At 39.2% G+C, this 27,263-nt stretch overlaps 1 protein-coding gene across 1 annotated transcript; it reads left to right on the top strand.

The window, feature by feature from the left end:
* The first annotated feature begins 20,716 nt into the window (after positions 1–20,716).
* LOC134664770 (uncharacterized) lies at positions 20,717–24,603 on the top strand. The gene is made up of 2 exons (XM_063521513.1): positions 20,717–21,886; positions 23,688–24,603. The coding sequence occupies exons 1-2, from the start codon at positions 20,797–20,799 to the stop codon at positions 23,696–23,698; spliced, it is 1,101 nt and encodes a 366-aa protein (XP_063377583.1). The 5' UTR covers positions 20,717–20,796; the 3' UTR covers positions 23,699–24,603.
* The last annotated feature ends 2,660 nt before the right edge of the window (positions 24,604–27,263 follow it).

Below are 27,263 nucleotides of genomic sequence, written 5' to 3' on the forward strand. Positions count from 1 at the left end.
TGTCATTATCTCAAAACACGATTTTTGCACTTAACAGGTATTTGCAGTAATAGGACGATCTGATATGTGGACTACAGTGTAGTGCGATTTTCATACATTACGAAGGTGTCGACCGGACTAATCCCAATAAGGCTTAGTTTACCCTCTGGGTTGGAAGGTCAGATGGCAGTCGCTTTCGTAAAAACTAGTGCCTACATCAAATCATGGGATTAGTCGTCAAGCGAACCCCAGGCTCTCATGAGCCGTGGCGAAATGCCGGGATAACGCGAGGAAGAAGAAGACGAAGGTGTCGATTGGAGTATTCTATGAACGGCTTTCATCTATCATCTTCCATGTTGTTGGTTGCTCAATGGATATGCGTCGTTATGTTTGTTTCGTTTGTTCAGAATCTCTTTGTCTTGTGACATAGGCCGTGTCTGAGCGAACATTTATCGCGGGCGGACCTGTCGCGGTAATTGAGTTACCGCCAAGAAGCGGGAACGGCTCGCTCGAGGATCCAAGTTTGTGCCGATACACTACTTATACAAACTAACAACTAACGCTGAACAAAACGTTAGAATTTAGCTTTGATCCTTTATAGTACACCTACTAGTTAAAGAAGATTGAAGCTGACCTAAGTTTGAGTAGAGAAAAGTTAAATCATTACATTTGGATCATACACAGATTTTAAAACAATAATTATCTTAAGGTACCCTTTGCATTCAGCTACACCGGCATCACCGCTGGAGTATTGCAGTGCGACATCACTGCCAACTACAATGTTGCCGTAAATGTCAAAGATCCAGGCAGCAACGTCGATTTGACATTTGACGTTTAAGTAGTTATTGACTGCTGTTAGTTGGCGCCATTTTTATCATCAAACAGATACAACCTACATAATCATTTCCTAAAACACCATAACCTAAACCAGAGCCACCATTACACTCCATGATCTCCAAATGATCAATCAGCAAATTATAACCGACCGGGCACTAGCTATAAAGAAAGTTTTTACTCCTGCCATAAGCGCTTTATGAGTAATTAACTACGAGGGAGGTTATGTACCTCTTTACGAGGATTGTCGAGGATATAAATGACCAATCTAGCAATGGAGGAGGTGGCTCCAAAACTATGATTTAATGGCTAATCGTTTGTAGCATCTAAAATTAGCTCATATGCTCTTATTTTTGAGTGGCGACCATGGACCGACGGGCACAGCATAGGATGACCACAATAAGATGAATCAATGATGTAGTAGAGAACAAAACGAATATTAGTCTAAAAAACTTTTTCCATTATACATTAGAAGTAGGTAAGTGTCCCAAAGACACTCTACTTTCTCAGTAGCAAGCCCCCGAAGTGTCTGCCAATTGTCATACAAACAAATCAATCGGCACGCAGCTCGTAAATGAGTCGGTTAACTGCGTCGTAAAGGGGCTGGGAGTAGGATTCTCATTGCATTCATAAGGGCTAATCAAGTCTAATTTAAGCCAGTGTTACATGACCTCAGTAACCCACGTGTAAATGGGTAAGTGCATTTATATAGTATTTGTTTTACGCGCATTTAAGCACACGTAAAAAATGATGATGATGATGATGAATGGAACTGAATTTTTAATAACAAAACTTCCGTGATACACTTACATATTAAATATACTAAACCGGGTCACTCAAGTTGTGTTGGGCCATTGAATCTTCTTCTCCTGAGCTTTTTTTCCCATCATCTGGGGTCAGCTCTCCTTGTCTGTCTTTTCCATTTCTCTCGATCCTGCGCTGTTGCTTCGTCCATCTCGCCATTGAATGTTAATCGAAAAACACCTAGGTAGTAGGAACAGTTACAATCATCTTGAAGTTCAGCAGATTATAGATTTTTTCTGTTTCATGTCATCCTGTTAGGTACTTATAATAGAAGAGGCATCCTATACTAGGTTAGGCTTCCTATCCGCTAAGGTGGAGTGGAGATAAAATATGGGGACTTAAATTAACCAATGGTATTGGTTGAATCCTCACATCTCCGAAGGGTTACTTAAGGTCTAGTCGGTGACTCTCCCATGCTTGCTATGCCAATGAAATAGCGCTGTATGCTTATGACTGCTTAAGAGAGGTCGATATCATCAGGGACTGTTAAGGTGGGCCTGTTATGGGACAGGGAAGGTTTAATTATGATGGTTATTGTGCTTATGGTGAATAAGTTAGCATCATATTATGTCTATGACTTGCACAGTTAATTTATTGATCAAGTAATTATTTTGGTAGCTACTGATATACATATGACACCCTGGCTACCCTGCTGTTACCTCTACCTACTGACAATAGTTTAAGCTTAAAAGATGACAAATGTATCGGGATAGCGCTTAACACCAACTTATATTGTTGTTTATTTACGGAAATCAATACAAGTAAATTTAAATGGTCAAGGATTGGCGCGGAAGTTAATGGTGAAATAAAATACATGGATTAAACTAAAGTATCCGAAGTAAATTATGATTAATCCACAACCTCTCTACGTATCAAAGGTTTCAACCCCAAAGCAAAAGCACCATCTAAGACTTAAACCATCCTATTAAAGAGGTGAATAGTTACTAATTCTCGGCCCCACTAATGTGATTGTGGGGACATCGATACTTGCACGTTGATTAGTTCCGTCCGAGTAACGAAGTTAGTCAAGTTGGAGTTAAGTTAGTTGACTACAGGAAATCTGGATTTTGATCAAGATTCTTGACTCAGTTCACCTTCTTTATTTTTGAAGGTGTTTTTCATGTCGCTTTTTATAAGCCAAATTTACATTTATTTTCGCCTTCCGCAGGTTGGGCTGCTCACTCATCACAATGACTTATCGGGGGGCCTAACCAAGATGCCAATTGTTTGCGCTATACGACAAAGAAAAGGTTTCTGCCTCTTTATTACTCTTCCATATTAGTGCGATAGAGAGACAGCTTTTCGTTGTGGTAGCGCAAACAATTTGTTATCTTGGCTATTAGTCATGTCATCATGTGAATCGATCGTCGTCGCGTGATGCGTGACTGTCATGAGTTCTAAGTAAATTTTCTCTGTATTAATAGAAAATTATTAAGATATTTCATAAACCTGAATACGCCCCCTGTATCTGGCACCTTTGTGAGTGAAGGCTGTATAATTGAGTTGTTGGGCTAACTCAGCTTCGAGCTCGGTCCGCTAACTAGGTTATAGGTGCCTTAAGACGTCGCTATTGAGACGATTTATAGGATATATAGGAGTACATACGTATTCACTAATTTTGTTATTGACACTGCCCGTCATATTCATTTATACTTTTAGGAATGAATACATGATCGAGGGTCTTGACTTAATGAAATCTTGTATCTAGTTTGTGAAAATGATTTTGATTTAACAATTTGTTATTGGTTTGATTTGATAAAGGATAACTCACGTTAGACCGGGCCGTGTCCAGGCCGGAGCTTCCGGTGCATCGTTTTCTATGGAAAGCACATCAAGCATTCCAGACCTACCAACATTCAAGTACGAGCGAGATAGTTTACGAGTAATATTGAAATCAGATTTTTACCACGTCGCTTTGGGTGTGGAATGAGCTCCGGGATACTGAAGTTTTCTCGAAAGACTAAGTACTAGTATAGCTTTCTTCAAGGAGTGTGTAAATTTTCAAAGACGCGCCATATGCTTGTTTGCCACTGACGTGAAAAGATTTTTTCACCTCAGCAGCTCGAACAAGCGTACTTTGCTTCTTAAAAACAGTGAGCAAAATGCGATTTTGCTCACTGAGTCATTTTGTCTCACTCAGTGAGCAAAATCGCATTTTGCTCACTGAGTGAGACAAAATGACATTCAAGTGACCTTTATAGTCAAATGTCATTTCAACATGCGGGGTCTAATACAAGTTCGATAAACTTGGGTTCTATTATCTCTGTCCCTCTAGGTATGTTCTCACTGCTTAGGGTGAAAAATTTTGTGTACTACACGAGACCAAAGTTATATACATCTCGTGCGCTTTTGAATCCCTTACTACGCTCAACATTCTAAATTAGATTCACTCGCTACGCTCGTGAATCTAATTTAGAATGTTGAAATATTATAGAGTCTTTCGCTTGCACGGGACTCAAAATAAGCACTTGAAGAAATATCAAACTTTGGTCTCTTGTTGTACAAATAACTTTACTATTAAGTACTATCTGAGTACCTACTGCTTTGAAACGCATTTTTTTGCAATATCAATAAAAGCGCCCCCCGCGGATTAATTGTCACGGCACGTGTCCGTTTCCGGCCGTGACGTATGCCGGCTCCTTCCGGCACCCGCTGCGTCACGCTTTTTACGTCGTGGGAAGGCCTTTTTGTGTTGAAGAAGCCAATTCAAACAAACTGTGACATCAAAATGATATCTATATGATGGCTCTACACAATGGCCCAGCAGCGCCGGCCACTCCAAGGGACGCATTTATAGGTTAGAGGGAGCAAGTGATATTGCTATCTCATTCGACCGCATAGCTGCGTCCCTTGGAGTGGCTGGCGCTGGGCTATCGTGTAGAGGAGCTATGATGTTTCTTCGCGCGTGCATTTCGCTTGTACTTATCTGTACGTGTATTGGCACGAGCGAGACGCACGTGTGACTGACATGATTTAGATATTATTTTATGTCACTATGTAAGTTTGAATTGACCTCCTTTTCAAATGAAGGCTAGTGAAGTCAGGGAGAAGTGACGCCATAAGCTTTTAAACATAGATGGAGGTCGAGCGTATAATAAAGAATTGAGGGTAGGATAGGAACGGACCTTCATTTAAAGTATCTCTATTTTTTGGCTTTTTCAGGCTTTTCTACCTGTTTAAAATCAGACAGGTAATAAAACTGTGTTGATAGAATTCGAACAACTGGCCTGTCAAACTTAGCCATAAACCACTTAACAAACTAGCTAAAATAACTTAAACCCTCCAATTTACTGCCATTTTGAACCTTGTCGTGTTGATCATAAGGTCGGTTAGCTGCACACCTATGTGAAATTAATCATGCGCAGATAGGTGTTGCAAATCACTGGTAATGCGTGTGACGAGAGTTGTGTCACAATATAAGGATTTCCTACAGTATATTCACTTTTTGCCAACCAAGAACTACCACGAACGTGTTCCCTCTTTGAATATTAAGCAGGTAGATTTGAATTTACTTGCCGATAGAATGTACTTATACATTTTTCAAAACCTTTAAGGCATTTCATATTTTTAATCACCTGACCGTCGTCTCTGTGCGCTTCACATGGCCAAGTAAAATAAATTTGTACCACTGAAAATCCGCGACATGTTGCAGGCCAAATCAAATCTTGTCATGGATAAATACTTATATTAATAAGCAGGTTTAATTACTCAACTGCCCTAACAAATCTATTGCGAGTTCACCACTGTCTTGCGAGCAATACGAACTCTGATTTACAGCTAATATTAGCCACTCTAACTTTAGCTTGTTACTTGACACTATCACAATAGATCGACATAGTGATTGACACCGTAATGCCTTAATTAATATTACGATTGAAACATGTCCATGCACTTTTGAACACCACTGTACATACATAATAAAATAACAGTAAACTATAAATAAAGTATTGTTAATAACACAACTACAAATATGTCATGGTTCGCGAAGTCCATATTAGCTCACAGAGCCACGAGTTTAATAAGTTAAGTTATTATACTGTCCTTATACAAATTTGCAAATTCACCGACCTGCTCGCTGCTCCGATGTCTGCCGGAGACACATGCACTGATTTACAGCTGCCAGCTACTGTTACACTATCACTATTATTAATAACACAACTAAGTATTTAATTAAATGACAATAATCTAATGTAGTTTTAATGGTGACAAAGTTGTAAAAAGTTTTAATGAGATACAAACATTTAGTTGTAGTGAAATGCTTTACTTATTGTACAAAACAAGTACCGTACATAACGAATAAATAATACAATAACATAAAAATGTATACAAAGTCGAACTTATCCCTTAAAGAGTTATCTTCCAGCTAACCTTAATCACACTTTTAATCTTAACCGCGTAGTGTTGACAGCAGGCCCTCAGGTTCTGTAAGTTTATTTTTAATAGCGTTGATTTGAATCTCATACTTTTAAATGACAATGAAGCTTAATATTAATTTAAAACTATCCTCCGCTAACGCGTAGTGCACATTGGCGGAGGAATGATATGAGTGCACGCATAACAGTCATTGAAAAACCAGATTGAATTTGGCACTTTTTACGCAAGAAAACGGTAAGCAATTGAATGAGTTTCCAATGTCTGTTGCCGCCATAGACTAGGAATCCTCTAGACGGAGTTTACAGCAATTATTTCACGAAACCGATGCTGCCAAAATACGGGGGTGCGGGGGACGACGTGAGCGAGGTCCTGTGCCGTGATTGGTCCGTTCAAAGACATGGACGTCACATAAAGACACTTTCGACTCGAAAATGGAGTAAAACTATCGTATTTGTGGCAGAGGGGGTAGAGTAGAGGTGTAGTTGCCGCTGTTATGCATAGGTCATAGCTTCGCTAATGTGCGCCGCGCCGTGGCAAATGTCAATTGCTGACAACGCCACGTAGGGAACGTCATCCGCTGACGCGATAAATACGACAAGGGTGCTGTGACGTGTTTAATGGCGAAGAAATTATTCCTATGCTTATTGATTTCGTTATGCTTTTGGAGGGCGGTAATGGATATATTCTAGAAATGTTTTCTAAATAGTGAGCGTCACTGTGGCACGGCAATAATATTCGTACCCTCAACTTACCCTCTAACCAGAAGCAAAACTTGAAAAGACAAATGCAATTTAACATGTTGAAAATAAAAAGATTTAAAATACAATAGAATGGGATGCCTTTTATAGGCTGCTAGAGGATACTCTATTATTTAGTTATTAAAAGTTTATTTAGTTAAACCACACATAACTTACACCGGCGCGATTCGGGAAATGAATTAGAGATTCACTAGATATGCAATAGTAAAGATATGTGACGTTCCTCGGCAAAAGGTATCATTGTCCCGGCAGAATATTGGAGCGGCGTTATTAACAGCGTAAACGCCAGCCGCCATAAGGTACTACTACTAAGTAAGTACCTTTTGCCGTGGAATTGCCGTTCATTTCCCGAATCACGCTGCTAGACACTACTTACTTAAAATTCTACATAAAAAGGTGAATTCTGATGTTAGAACAAGTTAGAAATCAAACAAGCGGCAGTTCCCGTAATGCTAGGTCCAGAACGCAGTCTCGCACGGCAACTGAAAGGTCCAACAATGTCGAAAGTTGCGCTTGACGCTCGCACAGGCTAGGGACTAATAGACCTGGCACCAGGGATTACTTCAACTGCAAAGTGGGTCATGTAGCACGCAATCGTTCCTGTTCTAGAGGGTGTGCGGAAAACAAAGTCACAGAATATATTGGTTACCTTCCACGACTCTTCTCTTTTCGTACAGACTCTAACGGTGAATTCGTACGCTGTTAAATCTGCGCCTGATAGGGCCGATACAGATGGTCTGTAACCCGACTGCAACTTGATTGGGAACTGCACGCCAACTGTAACGGCGGCGTGCAGTTCCCATACAAGTTGCAGTCGGTTTGCAGTCCGTCTGTACTGCCCCATAGTCCTAGTAAAATTAATAAGCCATCTTGCCATCAATATCTCAAATGCGATCTTTCCATTACCGTCACTTGACCTTTAAATGGTGACAAATGAATAGCACCAAATATCTACTTAATTATTCTAAAGGTGACTTTCGGATTTCAACTGCAGCTATTCAGTCACTCATTTTATCAAAGAAAGCGAGCTGCAGTTGAAATCCGAAGGTGATCCTAAAATATGATAATTTAAACAGTGATAGACCAAAAAAGAGGATTGCGAGATAGAAATCAGGACACAATTAACACGCCATAGTATAAAATCATTAAACAAAATACCTATTAAGTAACCTATTAGTCGCAAAGGCACTGGTGCTGATAATTGTCGTCAAATAGACTGCGCAGACTATACATTTCAGATTTATATTACCTTTCTGTCGGTAGTTAAAGCGATTTTATAGAGATCGATGAGAGGTGGGACACACATGCCCTTCTCCGAACAAAACGCTATAAAATCACTTTTTAATTACTTCTACAGCTGTAAAATATTTACGGGCTCATTAAACTAAGATGGCGTTTTTTAAGTTCTCAGCGTTAAAATGGTTCCTGTTCTGATAAATGGGCCATAATACTGTCTAAACTCACCCTTATATACCTATTATTTAAAAAAATGTCGGTAGTGGCCAGTGGGCAGCGGGCTGCGTAGCGAGATCTGTCACCGTGGGATGGACGGCTCTGATTTGACACTCTTACAGTGATAACTGAAATATCAGTTCTGGCCATTCTTAAGCCTACATCCCTGATTAGATTCGGTGCTCGGTAGTGGGCAGTGGGCAGTGGGCAGCGGGCTGCGAAGCGAGATCTGTCACCGTGCGATGGACAGCTCTGATTCCGCATCGTTGGACGATGTTTAGACGGTTTAGGCATTTTCATTTCGAGGTAAGAACAATTCATTCGTTACAGCAGGGGGAGCATTTCTTAGAATATAATAATACAAGGTGGTAGAATAAATATTATAATAGTAAAAGTTGCTCAGTATAATCCCAAAACCTTCCTGGCAACGGAAATGCAGTTATTTTTGGCCAACCTGTATATATTCAGAGTTTTTGGAATGACTGCGGCGGCGTTCCTTGAAGCAGAAATATCGCAACAGTGATGAACTGATGAAGCTGTAGTTGACATGCAAATGTCAGCTTATCAATAAGCCGATTCATCTGACTCTAGCCTTTGCTTATGTTATAAACTTCAAAATAAGCCAGCAGCACGTTACGGTCTTACCCTCAGCACAGATATGCAAGTAGGGATAGCATTTCGATTTTAAAAACCTCAATTTCATTTATTTAATTACACAAACGGGTCTACCGCGATATAATTTCATCCCCCGTTATTAGACCCGTTTGTGTAATTAAATATGTGTACAAAACGCAACAGTTTAAAGTTTTATATTCTCAACTTCATTTGTTATTGATAGGTAAGTTTCGTGCACGCGAGATAAACTACAAATCGTGTAAGTTCGTATCATGTAAATAGTAAGGAAAAATGTAATTCTGACAGTTTGAATAGGCCTCCTGCCCTCCCACTAGCAGCCGCCGATGACACGCCACTGTCCAGCGATTTGGAAACATCACTGTCGCCGCCACGGTTCCGTCCGTCCGTGTTAGGACTTATTAGTTGCTGCGTATTTGTATGTTGAACCATATAAACAATTGACTCCTGATGCGGGATACATTTTACTATGTACTTATCAGAGTCAAATAAGAAAAATCGGATAAATGGAGGTTTAGTCCGTAACTATAACTACGGAGTTTTTTAGGTATAGTTTTTTTCCAAGAAATACTTACCTCGAAACTTTCACTGAACAAAGTGGCAGCGGCTTGTTAACAATAGTGTAAAATACTTTCAAGGACACGACCTTCAGTAATGAAGAATACAACTAAGAAGAGAATACTTGCATTATGAATTAATTCTATTCTAATGCAGAATGATTCAAGTGCATCACATGAACTCGCCGTGTCCACAGTATAACATTCCTACAGAAAATAATTACAAACTCCAAACAGATCAAGTAACAGAATCAATTCAATCTCTCCAAGATACCGTTTTCCACAGGAAAATAAAAACATCGTCTCAAGTTGTCGAGGGGAGAAGTTACAAAGGTACAATCAAAGGTTAATGTGTTATCATCGCATCTCCCGCTAGGCTCACGCCGTGTAACAATTGATCGAGTTGAATACTTGTACAAACCAGTGATGCCTAACCCTTGGTTCAATGAAAACTTTATCTTATCGAAGAACACATTTATGCTGGTTAGTTTGAGACTTATACGATTGGAATGTCATTCTAGACATCTATATGCAAATGGTGACAAACAGCCGCACGTATTTACAAACGCACAATATACTTTTATGGCTCAGGAAAAGCCGAATCTTTACAACAATACCCATGCTTCTTGCAACTCTCATTATCGGCCTTATGAGCTTCAACTTAAGGCGATGACAAGTGGTTTAATATGTTGGTGCGGTATGGGTGCGTTCGAGATATTGTTTCATGTGTTTTATGAGGTGGGTCGAGATTTCACGGGCTCTGACGTTTTTGAGTGTTTCTTTTACCGTGTTTATTTGAGGGAGGATGTTCGAGTAATCCCTACTTTTATTTATGAGACAAAACTCTTGACTTATTGGTTAAGAATTTGCATGTTTTTTTAATCTGATTCGCTTCGCTGATTTCTTACAATTCATAAATTAACTTTCCTACAACTAAGATTGATTACTTAAACTTTGAAAAACTTTCCTTTGACCAACATTAGAATTTTTATGAATACAACAATAAACTTTCACTAGCATACGCTAAACTCTTCTACTATTAAAATTACCATACCGTTATTTTTTATTTAGGGAAGGAACGAGCTCGTGACGTAACTGGCCATAAACTGTTGTTTATAGTGACAACATCCATTAGAGGAATGTCCACTGTCCGCCACCATCCGCTGGCGCCCAACGTGGGGCCAAAACTTACATACGTGCTTCTTTCGGAGGAAATCGGTAGCTGTTCAAAGTTTTAGCAAAGATACTTTATGATTTATGGGTTTAGCTATGAAAGTAAAAATTGTCCTTGATCTGGACCATTTTTTCGTACCATGTTTAAATAGCTTATGAGCTTAATTTTAAATATATTATATATATTATGTATAAGTCTTTAAACTATAGTTTATAGTTACAACATCCATTAGTGGAATGTCCTCAGCTCTGTCCATCCCCTGGCACCCAGCGTGGGACCAAAACTTACATACATGTGGGAACACGCTTCTTTTGGACGAAATCGGTAGCTGCTCAGTTTTAGCTACATTAATGTACTATTTATGGCAAATACAAATACTCGTTTTTTGCTCACCTCAATAAAAAATCGTAGGTACTACTCGTGCATTGGCGCCCAACGTGGGATTGGTGCACTTACCTTACATACTGATGTTCCGTTATGTTTTATAATCTCTGTGTATTGTTAATTACTGTCTACTAAAATGTGTAAAATACTGAAGGGGCAAGTATTAGGATTGATTTTATAGTATAGAAGTACGGAGAACTTTAGAAGATCGCCAGTGTTAGCGCTCTGGCAACCCAGCCAGCTTCGAACCAACCAATGATGTTTTTTTTTTTTTTTATTATGAATGGGCTTACTCATGGCCACAGACTAGCCGAGGCGTAGACGTGGCCTACGATGGAGCGAGCTCGCCCAGAAGGTGCCTGTTCACTCTTGATTTGAAGGTTGCCGGGTTATAAGAACACGGAAATATAGACGCCGGCAGGGAATTCCATTCCTTGGCAGTGCGCATAAGGAAAGTAGAAGCAAAGCGCTTCGTGCGAATTGGTGGAATATCTACCATGTAAGGATGGAAACCGGCCGTGCGTCTAAAAGTCCGATGGTAGAATGGGGACGGTGGTATAAGCTCGTGTAGCTCTTGGGCACACTCCCCGAAGTGCAGCCTGTAGAATACCGACAGGCTGGCGACTTTCCGCCGATGGGCCAAAGACTGAAGCTTAGCCGTTAGCTTCTTGTCGCCAATCATCCTCCTGGCTCTGCGCTCCACTGAGTCCAAAGCGGCGAGTTGGTATTTAGCTGAGCCATCCCACAGGTGGCTGCAATACTCCATACACGACCGGACTTGAGCTTTGTAAAGTGTTAGAAGCTGTCCTAGTGTGAAGTATTGCTTCACCTTATTTAGGACGCCCAGCTTTCTGGCCGCAGTTTGAGCTTTAGACTCAATGAAGCTGCCGAAGCTGAGGACTGAACTCAGCTCCATGCCGAGGAGTTCCAGGCTGTCGGCAATAGGTACAGATGCACCCCGGAAAGAAGGAGTCAGGTCGAATGGACTCCGTTTTGCGGAAAATAGACACGTCTGCGTTTTGGAGGCATTGAACGTGACCAGATTGTCATCACCCCACTGGGAAACGAGACTAAGGGTCAAGTTCATTCGCTCAACCATGGCCTCTCTCTGTGAACGTATATCCTCCCTGCTGTCCCCTGCACTAGCCAAATATCTCTCAACAACCGTACTGTCATCTGCATAACCTACAATGCTGGGTTGCAGCATGTCGTTAATGTGGAGCAGGAAAAGGGTTGCGGAGAGAACAGACCCCTGAGGAACACCGGCGTCAATGGCCATGAGGTCCGAAGAGCAGCCATCAATAACTATGTGTGGAAATGCAGCCCAAGATGCCAACATGTACGGCGAGATCAGCGGCCAACCAGAAAGCGCGATACTAGTGCCAATGTTTCGCCTATAAGACGCATCCCCAGGCAGCGGACCACTCTCATCTCTCTCTTGCAATCTAATCACCGATCTGAACGCGCGTGTCCTAGACAATTAAGAACCTTTTGTACACACTCACCATTAAAAGACTGGTATATTTTTAATTATTTGTTTTATTTAAACAGCGCAAAAGAGCGCAAACAGCCAGTGTTTATTTGAGAACTCCGTTGAGTAAAAAACCAAAACAGTCTCATTTTATGCAAATTCACAATAAATGACTTTGCCAAAATGTTAGCTCGAAAAATAACTATAACTGAATCACAGTCCAGTTACAATGATGAAAGGCGCCCAAACTTTGGCAAGCGTTGACCAAATCCTTCGTCCGACGCGAATTTCCCTGGCAAGGAATAACGCAAAATAAACATAGTGTTATTGCAGCTTATTTTCATAAGTTAATAGCGGGGGTACGATAACAGCCCTCCCTCGCTCGGACACGGTATTTTTTATTATTTATGTAAATATGGAGCTTGTACCGATTGCTATGTATATGACTGACATGTTATGGCCACGTCCACGTACGTTTGCTTACAAATGTCTCGAGTAAAGTATTGCCGCTTGGGATTATGGCGCTGTCTCGATGACCTTTTGTTTAGCGTGTACCATCACCCGCACTGTTAACTGTCCATCGGTAAACCTTATTACAAAAGACATTAGGTCCACTGATGGACAGTAAGAGTGTTGCTGTTTGTTTAGTTCCTAGGCTACAATGGGATTATGGCAACGTTCAAAATAATAATAACTCCACGGCCGACTTCGGCTAGGGCGACTGCTGTCACCTCCGTTGCTGTCGCTGTTGTTCAAAATAACTGCCTACATGGAGCCTACATTTTTAGAATTATTTACTTGGTAATTTTATAAAGTATTTATGTTTAGTTAAAAAGTATGCACTTTTTTCTTGGTTTCTTAGTTGGTACTACTTCTAAGTAACTAAAAATTTACATGGACTTACATTTTTATTACCCTCGTGGGCCTCGTGTAGATTAAGAAAATATTAAAAAGTACTACATTTCAAATGATGAAATAATAATCTTTATTAAAGAAGCAATGCGATGAGACGAAATTACTACATTGATACATAATTATAAACAAAACTATACAACATCTATAATAGCATCCCCGTTTGTAAGTCAGTTAATAACTGAAATTGCGCTGGCAACACGATTCTATGTTTAAAATTTATATTTCGAGGTAGGTACTTCTATATTCTCTTTCTATAATAAATAAGAATTCTTGACTTAAATCTTCATATGTCAATTTGAAGAAAATATTTTGAAGATTTATTTGTAAGATAGACAAAATGGCTGAGGTCGTAAAAGAAACAAGTCCCTTGCTATCTCAGCATCTAGGTTTTGCTAGGGCGCCGTCAGCTTTGGCTATCAAAGAAAAATAAACAGAAATTAGCTTTTAAAATTAATGATTTTTTATTTGTATTATATTTACTGACAAGGAAAAAATAATTTGCGAGTTATTTAGTTTTGAGCGAATGGGAGGTGATCGGGCGGTGAAAAGAGCGTTTGAGGGAAAATCGATAGGACACCGCCCGGTCGGTCGACCTAGGTATCGATAGGCGGATGTGGTGGACGCTGATCTGCGCGAGCTTCGGAAAACTGGCGAGAAACGGCACAGGACGGGATCAGTGGCGAGCAGTCGTGTTGGAGGCCGAGACACACTTTGGGTTGCTGCGCCAGAGGAGTAAAGTAAAGAAAGTATTTAGTTTTAGGTTTAAAGCAACCAAATTTTTATGAATTAATTATTATTAATTAATAAAAATTAATTATTCTCAAGCGAAAATTTAATTAAATTTCCCTATAAATGGGAAAATAATGCTTGCGTCCCATATTTCTTATACAATAAAGAAAAGTACCGAGTCTCCAAAAGTAAGCGAGAGTGTGACCCACTCAACGTGACCCATTCATGAAGCAAAAATGATCCTCCATGCTAATGGTTTAATGTGACACGGTTTTTAACCTCAACAATATGAGCACATACAAAACATGTCGCCAGAGACAACGAAATAGTAAGCACAGGCAGTTTTGCGTAGGTATTTTTGCGTCTCTAAGCGACCACTTTGATCTATTTTAAATACTCTGACAGGACTGATACTGAAATAAAAAGAAAAATATTTCAGATACGTGTCATTTTACGAATTTAAACGAAATTTAAAGAATGACTAAAAAGTTGACCGATTTTGGATTGCAGCCACGCTATTTGGACTGTTTAAGGCTCGTCAGTGGCCACCTTAAGTGGTGCAGTGCAGTGATACTATCTACAACAATGACAGAAGAAAATTAATGGCATTATTAAAAAACACACTACAAACCTAAATTAGTTATTAATCGTTTGGGTTAGTTTGATAAAAAAGCGATATAACATACATTAACTAATTGAGGCGTGTAAAGTTTTATGAATTAGGAGATAATAATGTAAGGTACACTTCACATGTACTATTACAGTGTTACACTATTATAGCGTCGAGGGAGCGAGTGGAGAGGGGGGAGTCTTGATTTACGGTTCCAGATATTATAAAATGAAAAAAGATATATAAAATGACGGAGCTACACATTTATTCAGTGTCAAGTTATGCTCGTGAGGTCTACAGCTCACTGAGCCACTAGTTATGACGATAAAGGAGACAAGCACAGTATCAGATACTGTGCTTGTCTCCTTTATCGTCATATCCGTCCTCAACTGGTCTCTGGCATAGCTAAACAAGTAATGCGCAGTTTGTATTCATGCCGCCGCGACATCGCTCCATCATCGCAGCTTTATTGCTTACTGGACAAGCCAGCATACCTCTTATTCTGAACTTATGAAGAACAAGATTGATATATATATAGAGATTTCAAAGAAAACTTCAAAGCAAATCGATCCATGGTTTTTAGAATTATTTAAGTGATACTAAAAAAAAGGGAGATAAGGCTGATATAGGCAACTACCGCCCTATCAGCCTTGTATCCCATCTCTACAAAATTTTCATTAAAATCATAGAGAACCGCATCTCAGGACAGCTTGACCTCCACCAACCCCCCGAGCAAGCTGGATTCCGCCCCGGCTTATCTACCACTGACCATCTGCATGCACTAAATCAAGTGATCGAAAAATGCACAGAGCACAATCTCCCCCTGTACCTCGCCTTCGTCGATTACTCGAAGGCATTCGATAGTATATCACACCATTCCATATTCGAAGCCCTACAACACCAAGAAATAGCACCGAACTATATAAAACTCCTACAAACCATATATTCCAATAGCACAGCCGCCATAAAACTTCAATCTTCTGGCCCCCCCTTCCATGTACAAAGAGGAGTTAAACAGGGAGATCCGCTATCGCCGAAGCTCTTCACCAGCACTTTAGAGCACGTGTTCCAAAAACTTGCGCCGCGTTGGGGAGAGAAGGGCTTGATTGTCGGGGAGAGGAGGCTGACCAACCTTCGCTTCGCCGATAATATAGTCTTGTTTTTCTCAACTTCATCCGAGTTACGTCATATGCTAGAAGACCCTAGCAACGCAAGCCTCGAGGTTGGACTGAAGATGAATATGTCAAAGACCAAGGTCATGACAAACAGCACAAAACGTAGGATCGAGATAAACGGAGAACACATCGCATATGTCCAAGAATACCTTTATCTTGGCCAAATAGTCTCTTTCCAGGAGCGACAGGAGAAAGAAGTCCAAAGACGCACCGAAAACGCCTGGAAGAGCTATTGGTCAATGAAACACCTGATGAAGGGAGACCTACCTCTATCACTCAAGCGTAGGCTCATGGACATGTGCGTACTTCCAGTTCTCACATACGGTGCTCAGACCTGGTCATTGACGGAAGCTCAGAAGTCCAAACTCGGGGTTTGCCAGAGAGCTATGGAGCGCAGCATATTAGGTGTAAAATTAAGGGATCGAGTCCGAAACACCACGCTGCGCTCTAAAACTCGAATAATAGACGTAGCTCGGAAAGCGGCCAAGTTAAAATGGGACTGGGCTGGTCATGTCTGCCGAATGCCGGACGACTTGTGGGCCAAGTTAACCACAGAGTGGGAGCCCCACGAGTCTAACCGGGGAGCCGGCAGGCCTCGTCGGCGATGGCGGGATAACTTGGACTCCTTCTTGAGAGGCTGGCCAGATATTGCACTAAATAGAGACGAGTGGAGAAAGAGGGGGGAGGCCTTTGCCCAGCAGTGGGACACAGTGGGCTCTAAATAAATAAATAAATAAATTAGTGATACTAAATATCTCCCTCCCATAAGTCATAAACAAGACAGTAAATCCACCCAATTATATTCCAGCGCCACAGCTTCGTTTTTCCTTCACACCTACAGACCAAAATTACAGTCCATATTTGTTAGTTATGTACCTACAATAAAACCTATTTATATATTTGTTAGTTTGTCCTAATTCTATGCTAATAATAACGTATCTAAAATGATCGAGTAATTTTTTTCACATTGTTGAGCAACAGGAATAAAAATATTGTCTCAAAGGCTAACCTATACCCACCTACTTATAAAAACATACATAAAACGTTCAATTTAATACACAGTCAAAGCCCTCACCCATAGATGAGTAGGTAGTGCCCACCTACCCTCGCATGATTTACAATATTGCACTTCGTGTCACCTCGCCATTTGGGTAATGTATGGACATTTTACAGTAATTGAATTTGGTTTTGTTTGGATTCATGGGTCGATGTTGTGGGTATGCATTAGAATTTACGGTATACAACAATATTTATTATTATACTTAATAAGTACCTTAATTTTAAACTGAGGCTAAATAAAGAGAAAAAAAAATTGCAACATGTAACTTTTAAGACATTATTTTAAGTGTTAAGTTATGAAAGAAGTGCCCTGATATCTTTCTGATACAAGCGACCTATGTTGCTAGTCGGACGCCTTTCTTACCCTGTTTATATTTTTCTCCAGATTTACAACACTTACAGCCCTTAAATTTGAAAATACTTAGCCCGTTCTCAATATCGTCAGTAAATTGTGTCATGACGCGAGCGTATGTTAGCGCGGTGGCTGGCAGCCGCCCAAGGTTAGGACTAGGGCGAGATTGCTTAATGTTCTATGAAAAATTTAACTTATGCGTAATGTGTGATGTTCAAGAGAAAGGTGGAGGTTGAAAAGTTTAAAAAGTTTTTGAAAAGAAAATCGTATATTTTTAACAACTATTACACAACTTATGTTCATAACCGAACACAAGTTGAGTATATTTAGGTGTATAAAAACTCTTTAGGTTCTTTTTTACTCTATTATTATCTATGATGGAAAACAAGTGAATAGAAACTATAGAAGAAGAGATTTAGTTATCATGGTATGAAAATGTAAGTTTTTGTGGAGAAAAATATATTTTGTAGTTGCAGTGAGTTGTTTTATTGTGGAGACACGGTCAGGACCAGGGCCCCTTTAAATTGTCTCGCACATTAAATTGGTCCTTCGAGAGCTGTTTTAATTAAATTGCTCCTTCAAGAGCTGTTTTAAGAAGATTGCATTTTGCAAATAAAGAGAAAAGATGATGAAAAGTTTGAAATCAAGATGATCAAGGTGATGATACATCAACGATGATGAATTTTCAGTAGCTGTTCTTCTTTTCAAGAGAACGACTTCATTCTTAAACAAGACAAGAACGAGCATTTCGTCTGTTCGGAACGTCGTGATTTTCAACAGAACTAGTTCGTGCGGCGACATCAGGCGATTTCTGTGTTGGTGTATAGTTTCTAATAGTTTCCGTCGCGGTAGGGTGACCTGCGGCGAACGGTCTTCGACGAGCTGCTAGCACCTGAAGTATCCGAACGTGGCGGGTCAACGACCGCAGAACTGTCACCGGTCACCGGCGCCTTGTGTTGTGGTGGACGTAAATCTTGTTTATTTAATATAATTAATAGTTAACTGTGGAATATAAAGCTGGAAGATTGTCATACAAGTGTTCTGCATAAGTTCGTAAATGTATTTAGGGTCAAAATGGCTCAGTTAAAGGAATTAAAGGCCAATCGCGGATATGTAAAAGGCGCGATTAGTAGGTTAGAAACATTTTGTACCTCAAACGAATTCGCTGCAGCAACACTTGAAGTGCTTGCTCAAAAAAAAGAGAGGTTGCTCAAAGCATTTAGTGATTACGAAGTATACAATAGAGCAATCCTGGCTATTGAGCCTGAGGATGGTGAGTCGTATGAATTATACGAATCTAAATGCGATTTATGTATCGCCATGTTAAATACGCGCCTACATCCTGCAGGACAATCTGCGGCACAGACTACTGCATCGACATCTTCCGGACTAGAAGCAGGTAAATTTAAAAAGCTTCCGTGCATTAATATTAAAACTTTTGATGGCCAGAGTGTGATGGACTATCATCCATTCATAAATATGTTCAAAGCTGTCATTGATATGGATGCAAAACTGAGTTCCTGCGAAAAACTGTACTATTTACGGTCGTTTTTGGCAGGAGGAGCTTTAGATTTAATAAAGCATTTAATGCTTACAAATGAAAGCTATGAAGTTGCCTTGAAACTCCTTGATGATAGGTACAATAATATACCTAAAATTGTAAATTTTCATGTAAATAGCATTCTTGACATGCCAGTTTTGACAAAATGTACAGCTTCTGGGCTGCGTTCCATAGTGTCAACTGTAAATATGCATCTTGCAGCATTAAAAAACTTGAATGAAAAAGTTGAGTTCTGGGATACTATATTGGTCAATATTTTGTCTAGGAAGATTGATTCCTACACTTATCGTGGATTTCATCTTGAGCGTGATATGAAAGAGGTTCCTAATTTGTGTGAATTGCTTACTTTCCTAGAAAAAAGAGCAATTGCTCTGGAAGCCACAATGACGGAAGAGCCTAAGAAGCCGGTGAGATCTGTTGTGAGTGCAGCGGCGGCCACTGGAGTCTCATGTAAGTATTGCCAAGATTCTCATAAAATATATGAATGTGCCAAGTTTAAGTTGCTCCCTTATAAGGAGCGGTGTGAGTTTGTTGATGCAAACAATTTATGTAAATTGTGTCTCAATGGTCATCGAGGTAGATGTTTAATGAGATTGAAATGTGCAACTTGTCATGAATTACACAACACTCTGTTGCATTCGCCAAACAAAGGTAAGGTAACTAATGTTTCCTTGGCTGATGAACCCTCTCAGAATGTAAATAATAATAGTAAATCAAATGATGGTTGTTTGCCTACTGACTCATCCACAAATGTGAGCTTGTCCGCTAGGCCTCGGAATGCAAGTGTATTGCTTCCATCTGTAATTGTAAAGTTGAAGAAAAAAGATGGTACCTTTACTCATGCTAGAGCACTTCTAGACTCTTGCTCGCAGATACATTTTGCTACTGAAAAACTGATTGAGGAAGTAGGTATTTCTACATATGATACTGATGAGGTAGTGACTGGTGTGTGTGAAAGAGACAATAATATTGCGCAAAAGGCTGATTTAGTTATTTACTCTACTGTGGGTGATTTTAAAGTTGATGTGTCATGCTGTGTGACAAGGAAGATTACTTGTGCCCTTCCGCAGCAAACATTTGACACGTCTCAGTTTGACTTTCCATCTTATGCCCAGTTGGCTGATGAGAAATTCAATGAATCAAATGAGAATTCACTATTATTAGGTGCCGACGTCTTTTTCCAGGCGTTCCAGTATGTTTGCCGGCAGCTGACACCTCTGGGTCCATATTTGGTGAAGACGAGGTTTGGTCATATAGTAGGCGGGGCGCTGCCCTTCCCCGCTGGCAAGAAGTCTATAAGTAACTATTGTGTTACATCTAAAGGTAATTCTGTTGATTTTAATGTAGCTAGGGATGATTTGCAACCACCTCTCCAATGTGCTAAACAAAGTGAGGTTTGTTTGCTGTCAAACGATTGTCAACCTTCTGAAGACATTGTTGATATTATGTCCAAATTTTGGGATTGTGAAAAAGTACCTGACATCATTAGGGAAACCGGTACCGAGCCTGAGCAGGCGGAACAGATTTTTCAAGAGTCTGTTAAATTAGAAAATGACAAGTTCACTGTGGCTTTGCCGGTGAAGGTTGAGTTGGACAAGTTAGACTTAGGCGATTCTTTTAGTAGCGCCTTGCAACGACTTTTCAATTTAGAAAAGCGGTTGTCACGCGATCCGGAGTTGGGTAAAAAGTATAAAAAATTCATACAGGATTACATTGACCAAGGTCATGCTAAATATTTTGACATGTCTAATTATGACTTAAGTGCAGGTAATGTCATGTTTCTGCCCACCACCCTGTGATTAGTTCCAGTAAAACCACACCAGTTAGGGCTGTTTTTGAAGCTTGTGCTGTCACAAAAAATGGTATATGTTTAAATGACATTTTATTAAATGGTCCGGTGGTTCAAAAGGATCTCTTTGAAATTCTGATTTTGTTCAGAACTTTCAAATATGTATTATTGTGTGATATAAAGGCTATGTATCGCCAAATTTTGATTGAGGATAAGTATCGTTGTTTGCAAAATATCTTGTGGCGCGATTCTCCTGACGAGTCAGTCAAATGTGTACAGTTGCAGACAGTTACATATGGTTTAAAGAATTCTGCGTTTTTAGCATGTAGGTGTTTGTTAGAATTAGCCCGAAGGTATGAAAGTCAATATCCTTTGGCTTCGTTTGTGTTGAAGCACACGTGTTATGTCGATGATATTCAGTGTGGTTCTAATGATTTGAATGAGCTTGCGCAGATGAAAAAGGAGTTGATAGGGCTAATGAAGTTGGCTAGTCTGTCTCTACACAAATGGTGTTCTAATAACCAAGAAATTTTAAGCGACATACCCGTTGAATTGCATCAGCTCGATAGTAGGAGCTTTGATAAAAATAATGAATATGTTAAAACTCTTGGATTAACATATGACGTCATTACTGATACTCTCGATATGAGGTGTCCTGTTAAAGAGGTTCAAGAAAAGTACACGAAGCGTCAGATGCTTAGCTTCATAAGCAAATTTTTTGATCCTTTAGGATTGTGTGGCCCTGTGTTAGTGCAGGCAAAGATATTAATGCAACAGGTTTGGTTTGAATCGTTGAAATGGGATAAGGTTTTACCTCAAGGTCTTAACAAAAAATGGGTTGACTTTGCCAATAGCTTAGTTCAAATGTCCAGCATCTCGATCGCTAGGAATATCAATGTTCAAGGAGCGCAATCGTTAGAATTAGTGGGATTTGCTGATGCTTCTAATGCTGCTCATGGATGTTGTTTGTACTTACGTGTCATTGATGCTGACAACAAGGTTTCGGTGAATCTTTTGTGTTCGAAGACGCGCATCAATCCTAAGGCTAAATCCTTGACCATCCCAAAATTGGAACTGAATGCTGCCCTGTTACTGGCTATTCTAGTTCGGAAGGTGTATAATGCTCTGTCCTTAAAATACTCAGTGAGTGTTCACGTTTATAGTGATTCCATGATTTTACTAGCTTGGTTAAAAACATTACCGGTTAAGCTTAACGTGTACGTAGGTAACAGAGTTGATAAGATTAACAAGCTATCCTCCGACTTTGAATGGCATTATGTAAATACTCATGATAACGCCGCAGATATATTATCTCGTGGTGTAGAGCCCCAATTATTGGAAAAATGTGACATTTGGTGGCATGGGCCAAAGTTTTTGTCTGACCCTACTTACCATCATAAACCTGTCGAGCATGACATTCTAAAATCTGATGTACCAGAGTTAAAGCCTACAACTCAAGCCTGTCATACTTGTGCAGATGTAAGTTCTAGCTCGTTGGATGCTTTAATACAGAAATATTCAAATATAAATAAATTGACAAGGATTGTAGGTTATCTCCTTAGATTTGTATTTAACTGTAAAAATGTAAATATTAACAAACGTCAGGGACATTTATCTCCCCAAGAATTAGACTCTGCGTTGCGTATGATAATTAAATCTGAGCAAAGAAAGTACTTTTGTAATGATATTGAAGACTTAAATAATAAGTTGCCATTAAAGTCTGGCTTAAATAGTTTACATCCTTTTCTTGATTCTGAGGGATTGTTACGTGTAGGTGGTAGATTGCAAAATGCAGGATTGTCCTATGACCAAAAGCACCCGATTATATTGCCCAAAGGTTCTCATGTCACAAAAATAATAATTCATAATGAACACTTGAGGTTGAAACATGCTGGTGCCACTTTGTTACTGAGTACCCTAAATGAAAAATATTGGATTTTGAATGCCAACAGAGAACTAAAGTCCGTTTTGTATAAATGTATAAAATGTTTTAGACTTAAGGCAAAAAATGCTACTCAATTAATGGGTTCTCTACCACTTGATCGTGTAAATATAATAAAATAAATAAAATAAAATAATCTTTATTGCAACTTTGAGTTGTTACATAACATTGGTTCCTGGCTCTCAAAGTAGGTTTCCCTGTGTCTCAAGAGCCAGTTCCTTCCCAATTACAAGCGTAGGTAATGTTACAATGTTAGACATTTTATATTACATATTTAACAATATTAAAATTAATTTTAAAGAAAGATGAAACTGTGGTGTGTGTGTACGCGCGCGTGTGTGAGTATTCTGTGTGTCTGATTTTTAGAATATGTGTGTGTTTCTGTGTGTTTACGCGCGTGTGTGTCTGGTTATTTTAGAATGTATGTACTAGAACACGCTTCGTATTGCTCTTCTGCTTCAGTATAACTTAATGATTTTAACCAAATCTTAATTTTGTTTTTTAATTGAAAATTACTAATGTTGTTTATATTAAGGGTTTTGTGTGCTTTGTTATATAAGTATGGTGCCAAAAATGAAAAATGCCTTTTAGACCATGCACTATTACAGCGAGGTACGGGGTAGTGAGCTATGCGTTTGTTGCCAAATGTGATTGTAGGGGCTATTAGTCTGTGGTATCTGCGTAATGTTTGATAAATAAAAAGTTTGCGTACACTTAAAACTTCTGCTATATTGAAAAGCATCTCAGTAGGGTATCGAAATGGAAGATAGAACATCACTTTTAAAACTGCTCGTTGTGCCCGTTCGAGCTCGATAAGATGTGTTTTGATAGCACCTCCCCATGAGCATATGCAGTAGGTCAGGACACTTTGGCATAGGGCGTCATATGTCTGTAATAAAAGATTATGATCCGCCACCGTTCGCAAGCTTTTAAATATAAATATTAGTTTACGGATTCTATTAGCAGTGGCAGATATGTGAATATGACTCGTCCATTTCAAATAGTGGGCACGGACTATGCCGGTCCTTTCTATGTAAAGCAGACTAGAATTAGGAAACCTGTGATCACAAAGGCTTATGTTGTGATATTTGTATGCTTTGTTACAAAAGCCATTCACGTTGAATTGGCATCTGACATGACAACTGATACTTTTTTAGGGTGTCTTAAAAGATTTATATCTCGTAGAAACAAACCTACTAAAATATATTGTGACAATGCAGCCTATTATAAAGGCGCGGAAAATGTTCTTAAGGAATTGTATGACCTTCAAAATTCCGCTAATCACCAATCGGCTGTGATTGACTTTTCTAGTTCTGAAAGAATATCCTTTCATTTCATTCCTTCTTATTCCCCAGTGTTTGGTGGTTTGTGGGAAGCTGGTATTAAAAGTGTTAAATATCACATGAAACGTGTAATTGGTAATACGGTGTTTACCTATGAGCAAATGTACACAATTTTGGTTCAAATCGAAGCCATTTTGAACTCTAGGCCGTTGACCCCTATGTCTAGGGATCCTAGTGATATGACCTATTTAACTCCTGGACATTTTCTCACTGGTAGTTCACTGACTTCTTATCCAGAAACGGATATTACAGATGTAAATATAGGTAGATTAAGTTTTTGGAAACAATGTGTTCAATTGCAGCAACATTTTTGGCGGCAATGGCATAAGCAGTACTTGGTTATGCTGCAGAGTAGGCCGAAGTGGAGAAATGAGTCTCCCAACTTAGAAATAGGCACTTTAGTTTTGTTGAGGGAAGATAATACCTCTCCGTTGTGTTGGCCAGTAGGTCGAATTGTTGATGTACAACCTGGTAAAGATGGTAAGGTTCGAGCCTTGCATGTCAAAACAGCAAAAGGTTTCATTGTTAAAACGAGTGTTACCAAGGTGTGTCCCTTACCAATTGATTACAGTTAGGTAAACTGTTTTATTCATTTGTTATAATTTAGCGATAATGCTGAAGTTAGTTAAGGTTTAATTTTTGTTGATTTTTAACATTGTAAATGTTGTTTTTTGGCTAGGCCCCCAACATGTTCATAACCGAACACAAGTTGAGTATATTTAGGTGTATAAAAACTCTTTAGGTTCTTTTTTACTCTATTATTATCTATGATGGAAAACAAGTGAATAGAAACTATAGAAGAAGAGATTTAGTTGTCATGGTATGAAAATGTAAGTTTTTGTGGAGAAAAATATATTTTGTAGTTGCAGTGAGTTGTTTTATTGTGGAGACACGGTCAGGACCAGGGCCCCTTTAAATTGTCTCGCACAACTTACACAGGCCTTATGTTAGCATTAGCACAGACGTCTATTGGCATTTAATTATACATATTACTTATTTATTTAGGTACTACATAGATAAGAGATGGTTTATAATTACATAGTGATACCTGTTCATGTGTAATAATTATATTGATCCCTTGTCTGATCTTAATATTCACAATATTTCGCCACGATCATAACTGTCAAGAAAAAAATCGTTGTTTAAAAAGATCAAATACCTTGTTGAGAGGGTTCAATTGTTTAGAGGTAAATAAATACCCTTCAAGAGAGCGACAGCCTCCTCAGTGACAAACAATCCAATTTAAAAAATACATAACACACAAAGAAGTTCCTCTATATGGTCTGAGCTCCGTCAAGTCCATTTCAAGACACTACGCTCCGTGGCACGTACAAAAAATACACACCAGACACTTTTATTGGCCTTTAAGGTGGATGAATATAAAGTGGATTTATAGGGATTATGCGGCAAATGGCCACGAGGGGGGGCTAATCTTGGAGGGGATTGGATTGTATGTAAATTGGAGCGTGTGAGTAAATAAATAAGTCGGTGATTTAGGAGTATTGGGTATCAGCGAAATTGGTACCTTGGATAAGCTCCGGAGCGCTCACTTAAGGTGATTGTGCGTGGGTAAGCCGGTGATATTGAGGACTTTTTGGGTTTTATGGTAGTTTTTTCAATTTGTTGTGTAGCGATCAGCCGAAGCGAGCAATCTTTGCATTGAAAACGAAAGTGGTGGGAATATAATAATATTTATTTGAATTAAAAAAGTGACTCACTTTTTAGCAGGAACCCGAATCAGATGTACGAGTAACATTTTGTTATGGTTAAAAACTGGTTTTGATACGACATAGAAGATCGCTTTCGCTGATTGTTGCATGCAAGGTCGTGCATGAGATGCCATGACTTAAACCAGTGGTTCCCAAAGCTCCGACCCACCTAACAAAAACTGGCCAATTCGGCAGCGGCACCCACCTCTTGGCCGTCTTAAATAGCCTCATGAAATAAATAAATATTATTAGTATCCGATCGGTCGGCATGTCGTCTTGTTTCAGGGCCCCTTCAAATTTCACTCACGACCCACCAATGGGTCGCGACCCATAGATTGGGAAATGCTGACTATGACGATCTTCAAGGTAGTCAGCATATGATAGGTAATTAAAACTTGGTTAAAACTCCCTTTATTTTGAGAAGTAGGTACTAATTTGTTTATCTCAAAACTACCTTTAGAAACACTTTAATATCAATAAAAAAAGGACAGAGTCAAAAGTCCAATATGGAAAATTGAAATATGCCATCAAACGCCAACAGAATTGCACCGTCATAGATTTGAGTATGAATAAAAAACACCTATAACAGGACACGTAATAGGCATTTTAATGCGCTAGTAACACATTACGGGACGTAAACGATTCTGATACTCGTTATTTACGATTGTACTTGTCGTAGTCGAAGAATTAAAACTATTTTAACTGGAAAGCGCACAAAGTGTACTTACATATAATTACCAATCAAAATCGACTTTACCATCATGCTTTAAGTATATTTTTGTTTCTCTTGAGTCTCGGTCACTGTATGTACAATATGTATTAGAGTTAGAGTCGCAGAGATAGGTATTACACTATAATATAGTACATTACACTGTTGACAACATTTCTAAATGTATAAATTGGACTGTTGACATTTGTACATGGTATTAAAAGACAAATTCACTTTCTTTCGACATAAAAGCAGAAATGGCCCTATTGAAAATATGAAATGTTGTGGAGCCTAGAGGTTCAGGGCATTATCCACGTAAGTTGAAAATGCCTGTTTAGATCTTGCTCTGCCAGTATACATACGGGCTTGGTCACTATTTCTTTAGTATAATATATGACATCTATTTCAGTTTATAGGGAGTACGCTCTTTTCTTGAAGGCTTAATGTTCCTTCCAGTTTATGAAAAACTCATATACCTACTTCCTTGGCCGCGACTCGCCGACGAGTTGCAAAGATACGTGCTTCTTTATTGACAATTACTATTTTACATTTCTTCCGGTGCTCTTACTTTGTTGGAGATGTTGGAATTGAGGTGCTTATGCTACCTACTTTATTGAGAAATTTGTTTACGAGCATTTCATTTCTATTTTACAGAATATTTGATTGCGTTCTGAACTGAATGTGATATGAAATCTAGGACATACGTTTCTGTAAGAGAACAATGCAAATGTATTTGATAACTTCGATATGTTAGGCTGCAAAGTTGTTATTGTCTGCGTAGACATCGAAACAGGGCCACGTGAAGAAGATTATAGTGGAAGGGAAGGGATTAAAATGGATGTCAAATGCTACTTCAATTTAGGCGTTAGGTATTTTTTACAAAGATAATAGTTATACTAGCTGGTTATATTAATTTTTGAGCTCTTACAATAAGCTCGCAAAATTTACAC

This window comes from Cydia fagiglandana, chromosome 5 (genome assembly GCF_963556715.1).
Source record: "Cydia fagiglandana chromosome 5, ilCydFagi1.1, whole genome shotgun sequence".
NCBI classification, from domain to species: Eukaryota; Metazoa; Arthropoda; class Insecta; order Lepidoptera; family Tortricidae; genus Cydia; species Cydia fagiglandana.